The sequence below is a fragment of the Melitaea cinxia genome, chromosome 25 (assembly GCF_905220565.1).
Source record: "Melitaea cinxia chromosome 25, ilMelCinx1.1, whole genome shotgun sequence".
NCBI lineage: Eukaryota > Metazoa > Arthropoda > Insecta > Lepidoptera > Nymphalidae > Melitaea > Melitaea cinxia.
In genome coordinates, this window is record NC_059418.1 from 6,805,870 (window position 1) to 6,819,291 (window position 13,422).

A 13,422-nucleotide genomic window follows, 5' to 3' on the forward strand; every position below is an offset into this window, starting at 1 on the left:
AGTTTTCAAACTTACACGTTCACTACAAACAATTTTGATTTTACGTGACATACGCGTTTCTTATTTTGAAAGTTCCGATATTATGGCGACATTGTAGAAGCCATCTTCGCGAGTAACAATAATATGGGGTCTTCGGGAGTTAAAAATAATAGCGATTAGTCCTGTATAACTAGCTGTATAGCTAATAATTTTAGTGTATGTATCAACATAATTCCAATAGATTATCGAATAATTGCTATATTGTGCAATTATTGCTATCAAATAGCAATAGCGATGCGTCTAGTGAGCAATCGGTAAACTAAACGCTTAAATTGTCTGACAGCAAGCGATCAACAACTGACATCTTGTGTATACGTTTGTAGATGACTTAAAGCAATCAATTGTACGATGACTTTGCGATAACTTCGAATAATTAGCGAGCCGACTTATCATATTTATTGTTATCCATATTTTAATTCCAATTTTAACTGCATTGAATATACCTTTATTCTTTAAAATAGTATGTAATAATATATGTCAAAATAATCAAACTTCCATGTAATTGATAAGCCATAAGAATTGTTTGTACATGTGTGTTTTATTTATTTTAGTGTTTTATTATTCTTGCGTTTGCGCTGAGGTTGAATCAGTATCATATCATTTTGGAGTGCTTTCATTGCTAGATATACAATATCCATATGGAAAAAATTTCATAGATTAGAGAGTTGACTAGAAAATTCTCCTTTCTCAGACCAATAAAATTAATGAGAGGCTATTAGATTTATCATAATTTTGTCTGCATTTGTTCGTGTTTTTATTAGGTTTATAAGACTTTTTTTCCATTGAAATAAACTATGACGTCACGCATTTTCTGAATTCTGATTGGTGTTTTTTAATTTAGAACTTTCATATTTTTTGTTATACAGTTTATACATGATTGAGAAAGTAAATTTGATACTTTTTTAATTGTACCTTCTTTATTCTTCCTCGTATATGAAATAGCTCTAAGAATAAAAATTCAGTAGCGTGTTCGATCTTTCAAAGTTTTTATTACTTATACGAAATCCTGATAATGTAATCTTAAATATGAAATTTATATATTTATGCAAAGATATATAATGTTTTATGTAAAACGTATCGAGTGTACTATTTTGTATGGCTTTTAATAAAAATATTTTAAAAAATGGCTATTTATTCATGTCCCTCGTCTTTTAAGTATTTCGTAGGTATGGCGTCGTTGTACAAACGTAATATCCTCAAAAATAGCCAATATGTTATTCTGGATCAATGTATCTTAATTATTCTATGAATTTACTGAAATTCATTGTAAATAAATTAGTAATTTTTGCGTAAAAGAGTATAAAAAATCGTTTTAAATTTTCGATTTTATATTTGTTTAGTAATTTCATTGGAACCTCAAAAATATGTTTCAATTTAAAAAAAATGACCCTGACATCACGACAGCTCATGTTACTTTTTAATCTTTAGATAAGCTCGTAAAAGTTAGATTTCCAATTATTTTCATAGATCGTAAACTTTACATTTTATTATTAGTTATTTTAACTCATGCTAAAAATGCTTTGTTTGATTAAAATTAGCAATTTTTTTCTTATTTACATTACAATAAAAGTGAATTGTCTTTCAATAAAATTTAATTTTCAAAAAACGGAGAATAGATACGAAATTGACACGCATTTGAATTTCGAACACATACGAAAAATCTGTTACAACAGTGTTACCATTTGCAAAAGTAACGATTCAAATATTTGTGCAATGAGGTTATATAACAACGAGACGGATTATAAAGATTTTGAAAATTCGTGTTTTTTATTTATTAATAACATGTGTCAGGATTATGGAAAAGGTGAATTGATTTTTTTTATAGCCCGTAGGGTGCCAAATAAATGTACTATCTGCCTGATGGTGAGTGGTTACCGTAGCCTTATTTGCAATGCTAGATAGACTATAAGCGTGATGCTAAGCTTACCCCCAATACTGCTCAAGAGTTACTGATAGCCCACCACACGAAAACAACACTAATTGATCCCTGTATTATTTGGCTGCGTACGTTATCTTCTGTAAGATTGAGGTACTTTCCCAGGCTGCTCAAACTTTGAGCAATATTATTCTTTATTCCTCCCATACAAAATTATTATATACCCTTCCTCGGTAAATGGGCTGTCCAACAAAAAATAAATAAATAAATAAATAAAAGGTAAATTTTGGTAATTCGACCTAGTAACACCTAAGATTAGCGCGTGCGAAACTTTTCAGCCTTATAATATTTGTATAGATGTTGGTATATATAAGAGATTGTTTAATACTTTATACTTTGAAATTGTAATTATGCATTCCTATGACAATTTATGTAAACATTTTAGAATTCTCCATAGTATCTGCAGGACTTTGTTCAGATTACTTGAAAATCAGAAGAAATTTTGATATGAACAACAAAACTGTAGCTACTAATAGTCATAATTCAACGTCTACCATTTCAAGTACTTCGAAAAACGGTAAGTATAGATATAATTATGGAAATTACATTTTGTTCTCTTTTGTAAGATCCTGAAAATACGAGATTCGCTTTAACTGAATGTTTCAACTTTGTATGGCCATATTTTTTGTTTTAGTGAATACATCCACTTTTTTTCATTGATACAAACCTTAAAAATAAATCTTTAAATGACTGAAATAGGGCAGGAAATATCCTGCTCAAACCATGGAGCAGCGTGACTGGGGAAGTATCTCGATCTCACAGAAGATCACAACTAAGTGTTGTCTTACTGTTGGCGAGTAAGGTGACCAGAGCTCCTAGGAGGAATTGGGGATGGGGTTTACAACGCGCTTATGATGCTTCTGATGTTGTAAGCGTCTATAAGCTAAAGTAATCTGAACAACGTAAGTAGACGAAAAATAGTCAAATAAATACGAATCACCAAAGAGTACTCAAAAAGTAGTCATCAGATCTCGATCAAATTTAAATGGGACCACAAGATAAGCGTAAAGTTTCGGTCAAAATAAGAATCATCAATTTTTTTTTTATAAAGAATAAACTACTACCCTAGTGGATAATACAGCTCACTACATTATAGTAGATGTGGCCACGTTACATCATTTGATCAATATTCACGGAAGTAATTTTACTGAATTCCGATAGATGGCGTTGTCGTTTATTATCTATGTATTATTATAATACTATATTTTTAGTTTTTTTTATTTTCTTAAAATATAGGGCCCGTTTTACCGGTTACCGTTAAAGCTAAATAACCTATGACGATATTCAACAGATAAACGTAATAAGTACCTATTTCTATTTTTTACCATCGAATTGAAATTTATTCATAGGATATAAATAGGTTTCAATTGAGACGAAGCAGGCCTAATCGCCTATTACCTCATACAAATTAAGTCTGCAAAAAGTCTAAGCCTTACTTACGTACATGATATTTATCAACCGCAGGCAAAATACGCAAATATGCCATTCAAGAACTTAATTTTTTTTTCCAAGTTACGACAAAACCAGTAATGCGAGCGGAAACAACGTTTAGCACTGTCTACGAAATAGACACAGCCTTTGATTACCACATCTGCCCCTTTTCATGTCCAAATGTGTATAGTCCAGTGTGTATTGGAGTCAACCGAGGACATGGAATGTATTACAAGTTCTTCACGTTTGTAAACCATTGTGCTGGCGATTTGTATTATTGTAAAAATTGGAGGGGTAAGTCTTTAAAATTTTCTGCTAGAATTTTTTTCCTAATTATTTTAAGCTTGGTATCATATTATGTTCCGCGTTATTGGAACTCAAAAGTATGTATAATATGACTAGTATGTAATAGTGAGCTCGTATCTTGAATATTTATTAAAGATTATTTTTTCATTTTTAAAATGTTTAAGGATTTTAGGCTGACGTAAAAAGCGATTAAATGCATTAGTATTTATCGAAAGTTGTAATTTTAACTTTAATTAAATTGAATGTACCTAATTGTGAAAGTAATTGCTTTAATTACAAGACTATATACTTACTTGTTTGCAAAGATAAAATCGTTGTTTATTTAATGTTACTTGTATTTTGTAAACAAAAGATACGTGTAGATAGTTTATAGATGCACCCCAGACCTCCGTGTTAAATTAGTACGTGACTGTTCCACTGACTGCAATGCCACCGGGCAGCTCATATTAGGTATTAAGTGAGACAAAACATAGATATTATTTAATTCTTGGACTTGTTTTGAAGAGACATAAATGTAATAATAGGTACCTACTGTGTCAGAATCAGAAATATACCTACCAGCCTCCAAATCGGCAACATGTTTTTCATTTTACATAAGTAGTTATTTAATAATTGTGTTTGCAGGCAAACGAAGAAAAAGCGACTTCAATTATATCGACAAGTAATACAAGGTAGACGAAAAAATAGTCAAGTAAATACGCATTATCAAAGATTACTCCAAAAGTTGTTATTAGATCTCGATCAAATTTAAATGTGACCACATGATAAACATCGGCTTTCGATTAAATTAAAAATCATCAAAATCGGCACACCCAGTAAAAAGCTATGCGGATTTTCGAGAGTTTTCCTCGATTTCGCTGGGATCCCATCATCAGATCCTAGTTTCCTTATCATGGTACCAAACTAGGAATATCTCCTTTCCAACAAAAAAAGAATTATCAAAATCGGTTCATTAACGACGGAGTTATCCCCGAACATACATAATATATATTTTATATTGAAGAAATAGTGTAGGTTCATAAAATATTATCTATTGCACAAAACACGATTATTAAATTAATTAATTTTATAAATAAAGAATAATAGCAATAAATAAATATCTTGTAACACACACACGATCGTCTGTTCCTACCGTAAGCAACTTACCTAATCTATGAGTTATAGGTGACAGCCGGCTGATATAGATAGCTATACATATTTTTAATAAATATAAATTAAAATGGACAACAACAAGACAAGCATCAGCTTTCAATTAAAAAAAATTTATCAAAATCGGTCCACCCAGTCAAGTTTTGAGTTAACTTACATAAAAAATACAATCGAATTGAGAACCGCCTCATTGTGGAAGTCGGTTAAAAATGACCACGTTAGGCATATGCCACTTTATCCATGTAGGAGAAGGTCCTAATACCTTTCAATTAGTTTATAATTTTCTTATTTTCCAAGAATTCAGTCCGCCTCCCGACGAAGATGAAATGGTGAAAAGTTCGCCGTTGAGCTGGTCATACTGCGCGGCTAATAGGTAAGTTAATACTTTTTAAATTGCCCATTCAAATAATTCTTAATATATCTGTCAATTGTGCAGTAACTATAACTTGATCTTTTATCTTCGCTTCAGCATGGAATATGCCACTGTTGGCCATAGGCCTCTTTCCCCATGTTGGAGAAGGATCAGAACTAATTACTTAATCCACCACGCTGCTCCAATGCAAGGGTATCCAAGGGTTAGCGGATATATTCCTTACTACGAGTAACAATAGCTATCAGGCGTACATGATAACAACCGGGACCGACGGCTTAACGTGCTCTTTGAGACAAATAGACCACGGCAAACATCTGCATGGCTAATACAAAAGTTTGTCATGTTCGGCGATTGGACCCGCAACCGCCAGAGCAACAGCCGCAAACCAGTGCTGTGACGGTTGCGCCAACGCGTGACACACGTGATCTTTTATCTATGGTAATATTTTAGAGCGCTTTGAAAAGTTTTATTATTTATTATTTATTTAACACTTTATTGTACACCAAACAAATAAAATAAGCAAGCAACATTAGCAATAATTTGTAGTTCGTTTCGCCGAATCGAAGTTTTTTTTAACCGACTTCCAAAAAAGGAGGAGGTTCTCAATTCGACTGTATTTTTTTTTTTTTTTTTTTTTTATGTATGTTACATCAGAACTTTTGACCGGGTGGACCGATTTCGACAAATTTTGTTTTAATCGAAAGGTGGTGTGTGCCAATTGGTCCCATTTAAATTTATTTGAGATCTAACAACTACTTTTCGAGTTATATCTAATAATGTGTTTTTACTTGACGCTTTTTTCGTCGACCTACGTTGTATTATACCGCATAACTTTCTACTGGATGTATCGATTTTGATAATTCTTTTTTTGTTGGAAAGAAGATATCCCTAGTTTGGTACCGTGATAAGGAAACCAGGGTCTGATGATGGGGTCCCAGAGGAATCGAGGGAAACTCTCGAAAATCCGTAATAACTTTTTACTGGGTGTACCGATTTTGATAATTTTTAATTTAGTCGAAAGCTGATGTTTATCATGTGGTGACATATAAATTTTATCGAGATTTGATAGCTACTTTTTGAGTAATCTTTGATAACGCGTAGTTGCTTGACTATTTTTTCGTCGATCTACGTTGTATTACTTGTCGATGTAATTGAAGTCGGTTTTTTTTTTTCGTTTGCGAGCAAACACAATTATTTTTTAGTTGGAAAGCCCATTTACCAAGGAATAGGCTATATTTTATTTTTTTCTCAAATTAATGCGGGTGACAAAGCGGGGCATAACTACCTAGTTGTATGATAAAGGTCCAAATATAAAAAAAAAACGCCACGACCACAAAAACTAAATCATTATTTTATTCAAAATATTTTACGTCATAAAGTTAAAAACAGCATATTATAAAAAATTATTTTAAGTGTTATTTTACAATTATTTTAATATCTCAGGTACATACAGTTCGCGAGATTCACAGAGATGACATCGTCGATGGGACATTATGGATGGCTGGCTGGCGATTTTAAGTAAGCTGTTTTAAATTGATAGATAAACGATTTACGCTTAACGGCCTCCAATAAGACGTCCGGAAACATGCACATTACACGAGCACAAACGCTCAGACCACAAAATATATGGGTAATTTTCATAAAAGCTTGAATTTCCTGTCCTAAAAGTTTATATGATAAGCTGGAAAATAACATCAAGGCTAAAAATGTTGGTAATAATTTAGGAACCTTGGGGAACTTGTGGAGGCCTATGTCCAGCAATGGATTGCGATAAGCTGAAGTGAGTGAGTAAATTACCCATATATGGCAAATACAAATATCCGTCGTACACGGGGATCGAACCCGCGACTGCCAGTGTAACAGTCAAAAAGTAATTATCCATAATAACATTTTTAGTGTGAACAGTAAGGCGTCATGGTCGAAACCATATGTCCGTTAACAATTAAATTAAGTTTGCTACACATTTAAAATGTTGGCAATGACATAGATAAACCTTTATGAGGTAACACCTGCACATAAAATAATGAAAAAAATCGAATTAAAAACCTCCATTCTTAAGTCGATTTTTTTATATAACTAGGTCGGCAAACAAGCGTATGGTTCACCTGATGGTAAGCGATTACCGTAGCTTATAGACGTCTGCAACATCAAAAGCATCGCAAACGCGTTGCCGACCCTATCCCCAATTCGCCCAGGAGCTCTGGTCACCTTACTCACCAACAGAAACACAACACTGCTTGAAAGCAGTATTATTTAGCTGTGATCTTCTGGAAGGTCGAGGACCTTCCCCAGTCGGGCTACTCTATATTTAAGTAGAAAATGTCCTGCTGTGCCCTACCTCAGTTAATCAATTTGATTACAAATATTGAATGATTAATTCCGCCTGTAACAACCAACTACTGGGCATATAGGCCTCTTGCTCCGTATAAAAGAAGGATACGAGTTTAACACTGCTCCACTGTGGGTTCGAGGAAATATTACGTACTATGAGTAACAGTCGTTGTCATGTGTCTATGAAAAAACCGGGACCGACATCTTAATGTGCTCTGCGAGGCACAGTGGGGAGACACAAAAACCAAGACGGCCCCAAACAAATATTTGCTAAATAAAAATGTCCATTCGAATTTAATACGTTGTTTAGGTGCATAAACGCCATGCTCTGGTGTCATGCATGCGCGTATTGTCTAGAGATAGAGACATTACATTATGTTCATTATATTGGACAATACAATAATTATTAACTTGATACATTTTCAGACCTACACACATAGTTGAACCTCACGAACGAATGCCAGGATATGGATGAAAAAATAATAATTAAATTTTTATCACGTCAATATTGTTTTATTATTAACACTAAAGATCTTCCATGAGTCTTAACATGGTATGCTTTATAATAGCCTATTTCCTTCAACATAAATATATTTTAGGTATTATTGTATGACCACAGTAATTTCTTATATTAGCAAGTTTAAGTGATAAGCTCTTAAAAGTAGGTAGGTAGGTATATTATCACAATCACTATTCAGTCTGTAACATCCTATTGCTGGGAAGAGGCTCTTTCTCAATGTAAAAGGGTCGAAACTTAATCCACGCGCTAAGCGCATATCTATAATATAAAAATGAGTCGCTGAATGTGTTGCTAAGCGCAAAACTCGAGAACGATTGGACCGATTTCGCTAATTCTTTTTTTAAAATACTCCTTGAAGTACGAGGATGGTTCTTACGGAGAGAAAAATTCTAAAAAAAAATAATAATAATAAAATTAAAGAATCGACTGTTAGGCGATACGAAGTTCGCCGGGTCAGCTAGTATTTCAATAAATTTTAATTCCTGAGCCACAGCGACGCATGGCTGGGTCAGCTAGCCTATTATAAAATAAATAAATAAATATCTTATAACATACACACACGGTTGTCTGTTCCAAAGGTAAGCAACTTAATGCTTGTGTTATATACGAGTATATATGCGCCAACGGGGTACTCAATTTTGATTGACTTAATATCTTTGTTCTCAACACAAATTGGCTGACTAATATAATTATTATTCAATCATACATTTATAGCCATTTCTATTTTATTTACTATATAAAAAAGGGGTCATTAAAACCAATTTCAAGAATTTTATATAACTTTATTATATTATATAGTTAATTATAACAAAAAATCTTATATACAGAGAACTATTATACATAATTAAATTATTATTGCTTTACAGATATTAATTTATTAATAACTCTTACCTAAATTTAATTAGGAATTCATTTATGATTACGAAAAATTTGAAGAAAACAAAATACTCATTACTTCTGAATTTTACATAATTGAAGCGATTATTTTGGGAAGGGCACAAGTCCATTTTTTTTCGTAATCGAGTTAAGTATGAGGCAACACTTTACATGAAGAGACGCGTGTTTTCACCGAAAACGGCTCTAGTCCAACGAATTGTTCATTGAAAAAATCACTATCATTTTCTGTGTTTATTTTGAGAAGGACACTAGTCCGGACTAGTGCCCTTCCCAAAATCAATGTCATGTTGACAGATGACATAACCTCAAAATGTCGTCAACAAGTGATATGAGGGACTTTGCTTTTGGGTTGAGTGTTGTATACAAGTGCTTTAACTCAGTTGCGTTTTCTTTTCAATTTTAGTTATCTTGTTATCGGTTAAATTGCCTATTTGTGTTGTTGTCCTGGTGAAGGTTTTGTGTGTGTTGTTTTAACGTAAGTATTTTGTAGTTTTATTTATAATAATGGATGACGAACCTCCAGATCCTGGTGGAGGTTATGTTCCACCTATAACATCTACATCCAACATGGAGGTGGATACAGAAAATAGGCGCAAACGTCCAAATTCTGACACCTTAGCATCACAAAATCCAAAAAAAACTGTAATAAACCCTCATAATGTCACACCTTCCGTCCAACTTAGTTTCACAAATCCTGAATTTGACAAGGAGAAAAATAAATATTCTACAGAAGATATTGGACCCTTTGTAGTGCATATTTCTAAAATAGAGCAAGAACCTAATTCTGGTACAATACTAAGACCAATACAATTTGGACATTTTTTATTTAAAAATAATATTCAAAACATTATGCTGGATGGTATTAAACGTGTAGGAAGGAACAGATTATCAGTTCAATTCAAAACTGCTTCAGATGCAAACTCTTTCCTTGAACTGTCAGTATTATCATCAGGAGGATATGTAACTTCTATCCCCATGTATAGTGTCTCACGTATGGGAGTAGTTCGCACCATTCCTACTGAATGGTCAATGGAAGATGTTGTGTCACAGTTGGTTGTCCCTGATGGATATGGTAAGGTTATTCGAGCCCGGAGACTAAGTAGAAAAACATTTAATGATAACACACCTGTTTGGATACCTACCCAATCTGTTGTCATAACATTCTCTGGACAAAGGCTTCCTAAACATGTTTATCTTTTCTTCAACTCCCTTCCTGTGGAAACCTATGTACTTCCCACTATACAGTGCAATTATTGTTGCCGGTTTGGTCATATCAAATCCCAGTGTCGATCCAAACCTAGATGTTTCAAATGTGGTCAAATGCATGATGGAGAAAGTTGCACTCAAACCCCAACATGTTTATTTTGCTCAGGAAATCATCCAGCAAATGACCCTTTATGTCCAGAACACTTAAGGCAGAAATCAATTAAAGTAGTGATGTCCCAAGAATCCATTTCCTACTTGGAAGCATCTGCCAGATTTCCACAAGTTAAAAAATCATTTGCTGATGTAACTAGACTCTCATCTATTTCTTCACCTCCTTCAACTCCTGACAGACAAATTAGACCCACTCCCACTACTACTTCTTATCGCAAAACTACATTTTCTCCTCGTCGCCCAATTCCTCCTCCACTCCCAGGTTATGACAGACAGGCACACTATGATATAATTCATACCCCCCAAACTAATACCCAAAACGGTTTAGCATACCCTGACAGTAATACATCAAATCCCAACAATATTTCATCAAACGATAATCTCATTGAACAATTACTCTCTATAGTCATTAACTTAGTCTCCCGGTTTAGTGACACCGGTCTACCGAACAACCTCATGACCACATTATCCAACTTAATTTCCTTGTCACAAAGCAATGGCGCACAATGTGATTCAGTGGAACAGTCGTAGCATTAGAAATAAAAAACAAGATCTCATTTATTTTGCTAATTATTATAAACCACTTGTCTTTGCCGTTCAGGAGACATGGTTAAGACCTGGGTCTCATTTTGGGGTCCGGGGATACTCATGTTTCAGGGACGATAGAGATGATGGTAAAGGTGGTGTTGCCATTTTGGTTTCCGGTAATACCACTTATTCTTATATCTCTCTTCCTTCCCATAGTGTAGGACTAAACATAGTTGCTGTCCGCGCTATGAATATATCTTTTCTTTCTGTGTACATTTCTGATCCAAATGTGACTGTTCTGTTTGAGCTTGAAACTATTATTTCCTCTGTTCCTCCTCCCATTTTTATTTTAGGTGATTTTAATGTTCACCATACTAGCTGGGGTTCCTATTACTGTGACCAACTTTCTTCCTCCTTTCTTGATTTTATAGATAATTTAAATTTGGTGATTCTTAATGATGGATCTCCTACTCGTAGAGTTTCCCCCGCTCAAAATCCAAAGAGTGTAGTAGATTTATCCATATGCACTCCATCCCTGTCTTCTCATCTTACTTGGAACATCCTCCAAAATACATTTGGAAGTGATCACTTCCCGATTGTTATTTCCATTTCATTGTCATCATTACCTGTTTCTTTACCCAACTCTCCCAGATTGAAATACAAATTATCTAAGGCAGATTGGTCACTTTTTTACTCAACTACTGATGCTGAAACCCAAAATTTTCCCCCCATAAATATTTATAATGTTCACTCTCTTTATAATAATTTTAAAAATTGTCTGCTCAGGAGTGCCAACTTGTGTATACCTCAAAATGTAGGGAGTACAAGGATTTCCTCCCCACCCTGGTGGGATAGTGAGTGTTCAAAAGCATGCAAGAGTAGAAAAGAGGCAGAACGGATATATTCAGCTTCTATGACTCTAGAAAACTTTATGAAATATAAAAATGTAGCTGCCGCAACAACCAGATTATTTTTACAAAAGAAAAAACTTAGTTGGAGACACTTTTGTGAAATTCTATCTCCATCATCCTCTCCTTCTTTAGTATGGAAAAATATAAGAAAATTCTGTGGATCATTCTCATCCAATGTCCCTATATCAAATGATCCATCACTGTGGCTAAACTCCTTTGCACAAAGACTGGCTCCTCCTTATGTTCCTTCCTTAGAAGAATCCGAATCTTTTTCCTCTATTCCCCTTTCTACTTCAGAAAGTTTTGATTCCCCATTTTCTTGGGAGGAATTTCAGTTGGTACTAGGGTCCCTTGAAGACTCCTCCCCTGGGGTTGATGGCATACCATATTCCTTTTTTGTTAAAAGTGGTCCATCAACTAAAAAAATTGTCTTGGATGTTATTAATGCCATTTATTTGACTGGAACTCCTCCCGAGGAATGGAAAATTCAAGTAATTTTGCCAATTCTTAAGCCGGGAAAACTCTCTACCGATCCCTGTGGATACCGCCCTATCGCTCTTTCATGTACGCTTGCCAAGATATTAGAACACCTCATTAAAAATAGACTAGAATGGCTAATGGAAAGCAGAGGCATTCTTTCAAAAAGTCAGTTTGGATTTCGCAAAGGCCTGGGAACAATGGATAGTCTCACGACCTTAGTTACTGATATCCAGATCGCCTTCTCCAGACGTGAGACCCTCATAGGATTATTCTTGGACATTTCTTCCGCGTACGATAATGTACTACTTCCGGTACTCAGGCAAATAATGCTCAATCTGAGTATCCCAGTGAGGATAGTAAATTTCATTTTCAATTATCTCTCTTGTCGCTCCCTCCTTATTTCTACGCGTAATCTGGATCTATCTCCTAGACTGATATGGAGAGGACTCCCTCAAGGCTCCGTTCTCAGTCCTCTTCTGTATAGTATATACACACACGATTTAGATCTCTCTGTTCTTAGTTTCTGTAATATTCTTCAGTACGCGGATGATCTGGCTTTATATATTTCCTCTGAGAGTCTCTCGGACTCTGTTGAACGAATAAACAGAGCTGTATTTTACTTAACAGATTGGCTTGATAACCATGGCATGTCAATTTCTATTGAGAAAAGTAGTGTTGTGGTGTTTTCTCGTTGTAGATTTACTCCAAATATAAGTGTCACTTTTAACGGACAAGCTTTCCCGGTTAAGGATTGTGTAAAATTTTTGGGAGTTGTACTAGATTCGAAAATGTCAGGATCAACTCACATTAATTTGAAGGTAAAAAAATGTGAAAAAAACATTAATATTATGCGTTCGCTCTCTGGTGTCTGGTGGGGTTCACATCCATACACCCAAAAACTGGTGTACAACGCCCTGGTTCGCAGCCACTTGGACTATGGATCGTTTTTACTTCAAAACAGTAATAAAACTAGCTTAAAATTATTTGATAAGATTCAGTCAAAGTCGCTACGAATAATTATTGATGCCATGAGATCCTCACCAATCAACGCTCTTCAGATTGAATGTGGGGAGCCTCCTCTTCAGTTTCGGAGACAATACCTTTCTGACCGTTTTCTTTTCAAAGCATATCAGTATTCTTCTCA

General features: G+C 34.5%; 1 protein-coding gene across 1 annotated transcript; it reads left to right on the forward strand.

Moving 5' to 3' along the window:
• The first annotated feature begins 1,162 nt into the window (after positions 1-1,162).
• LOC123666071 lies at positions 1,163-8,071 on the forward strand. Its single transcript, XM_045600279.1, has 7 exons — positions 1,163-1,205; positions 1,610-1,843; positions 2,361-2,492; positions 3,488-3,700; positions 5,159-5,234; positions 6,678-6,752; positions 7,992-8,071. Exons 1-7 carry the CDS (start codon positions 1,163-1,165, stop codon positions 8,038-8,040), a joined length of 822 nt encoding a protein of 273 aa, XP_045456235.1. The 3' UTR covers positions 8,041-8,071.
• The last annotated feature ends 5,351 nt before the right edge of the window (positions 8,072-13,422 follow it).

Bases quoted from the DNA above. Each gene is read 5' to 3' on its own strand.
- LOC123666071 (XM_045600279.1), top strand. From the start codon at position 1,163: ATGGCTATTTATTCATGTCCCTCGTCTTTTAAGTATTTCGTAG. The intron at 2,493-3,487 runs GTAAGTATAGAT...TTTTTTTCCAAG, and splicing joins TTCAAGTACTTCGAAAAACG to TTACGACAAAACCAGTAATG. The intron at 6,753-7,991 runs GTAAGCTGTTTT...ATACATTTTCAG, and splicing joins TGGCTGGCTGGCGATTTTAA to ACCTACACACATAGTTGAAC.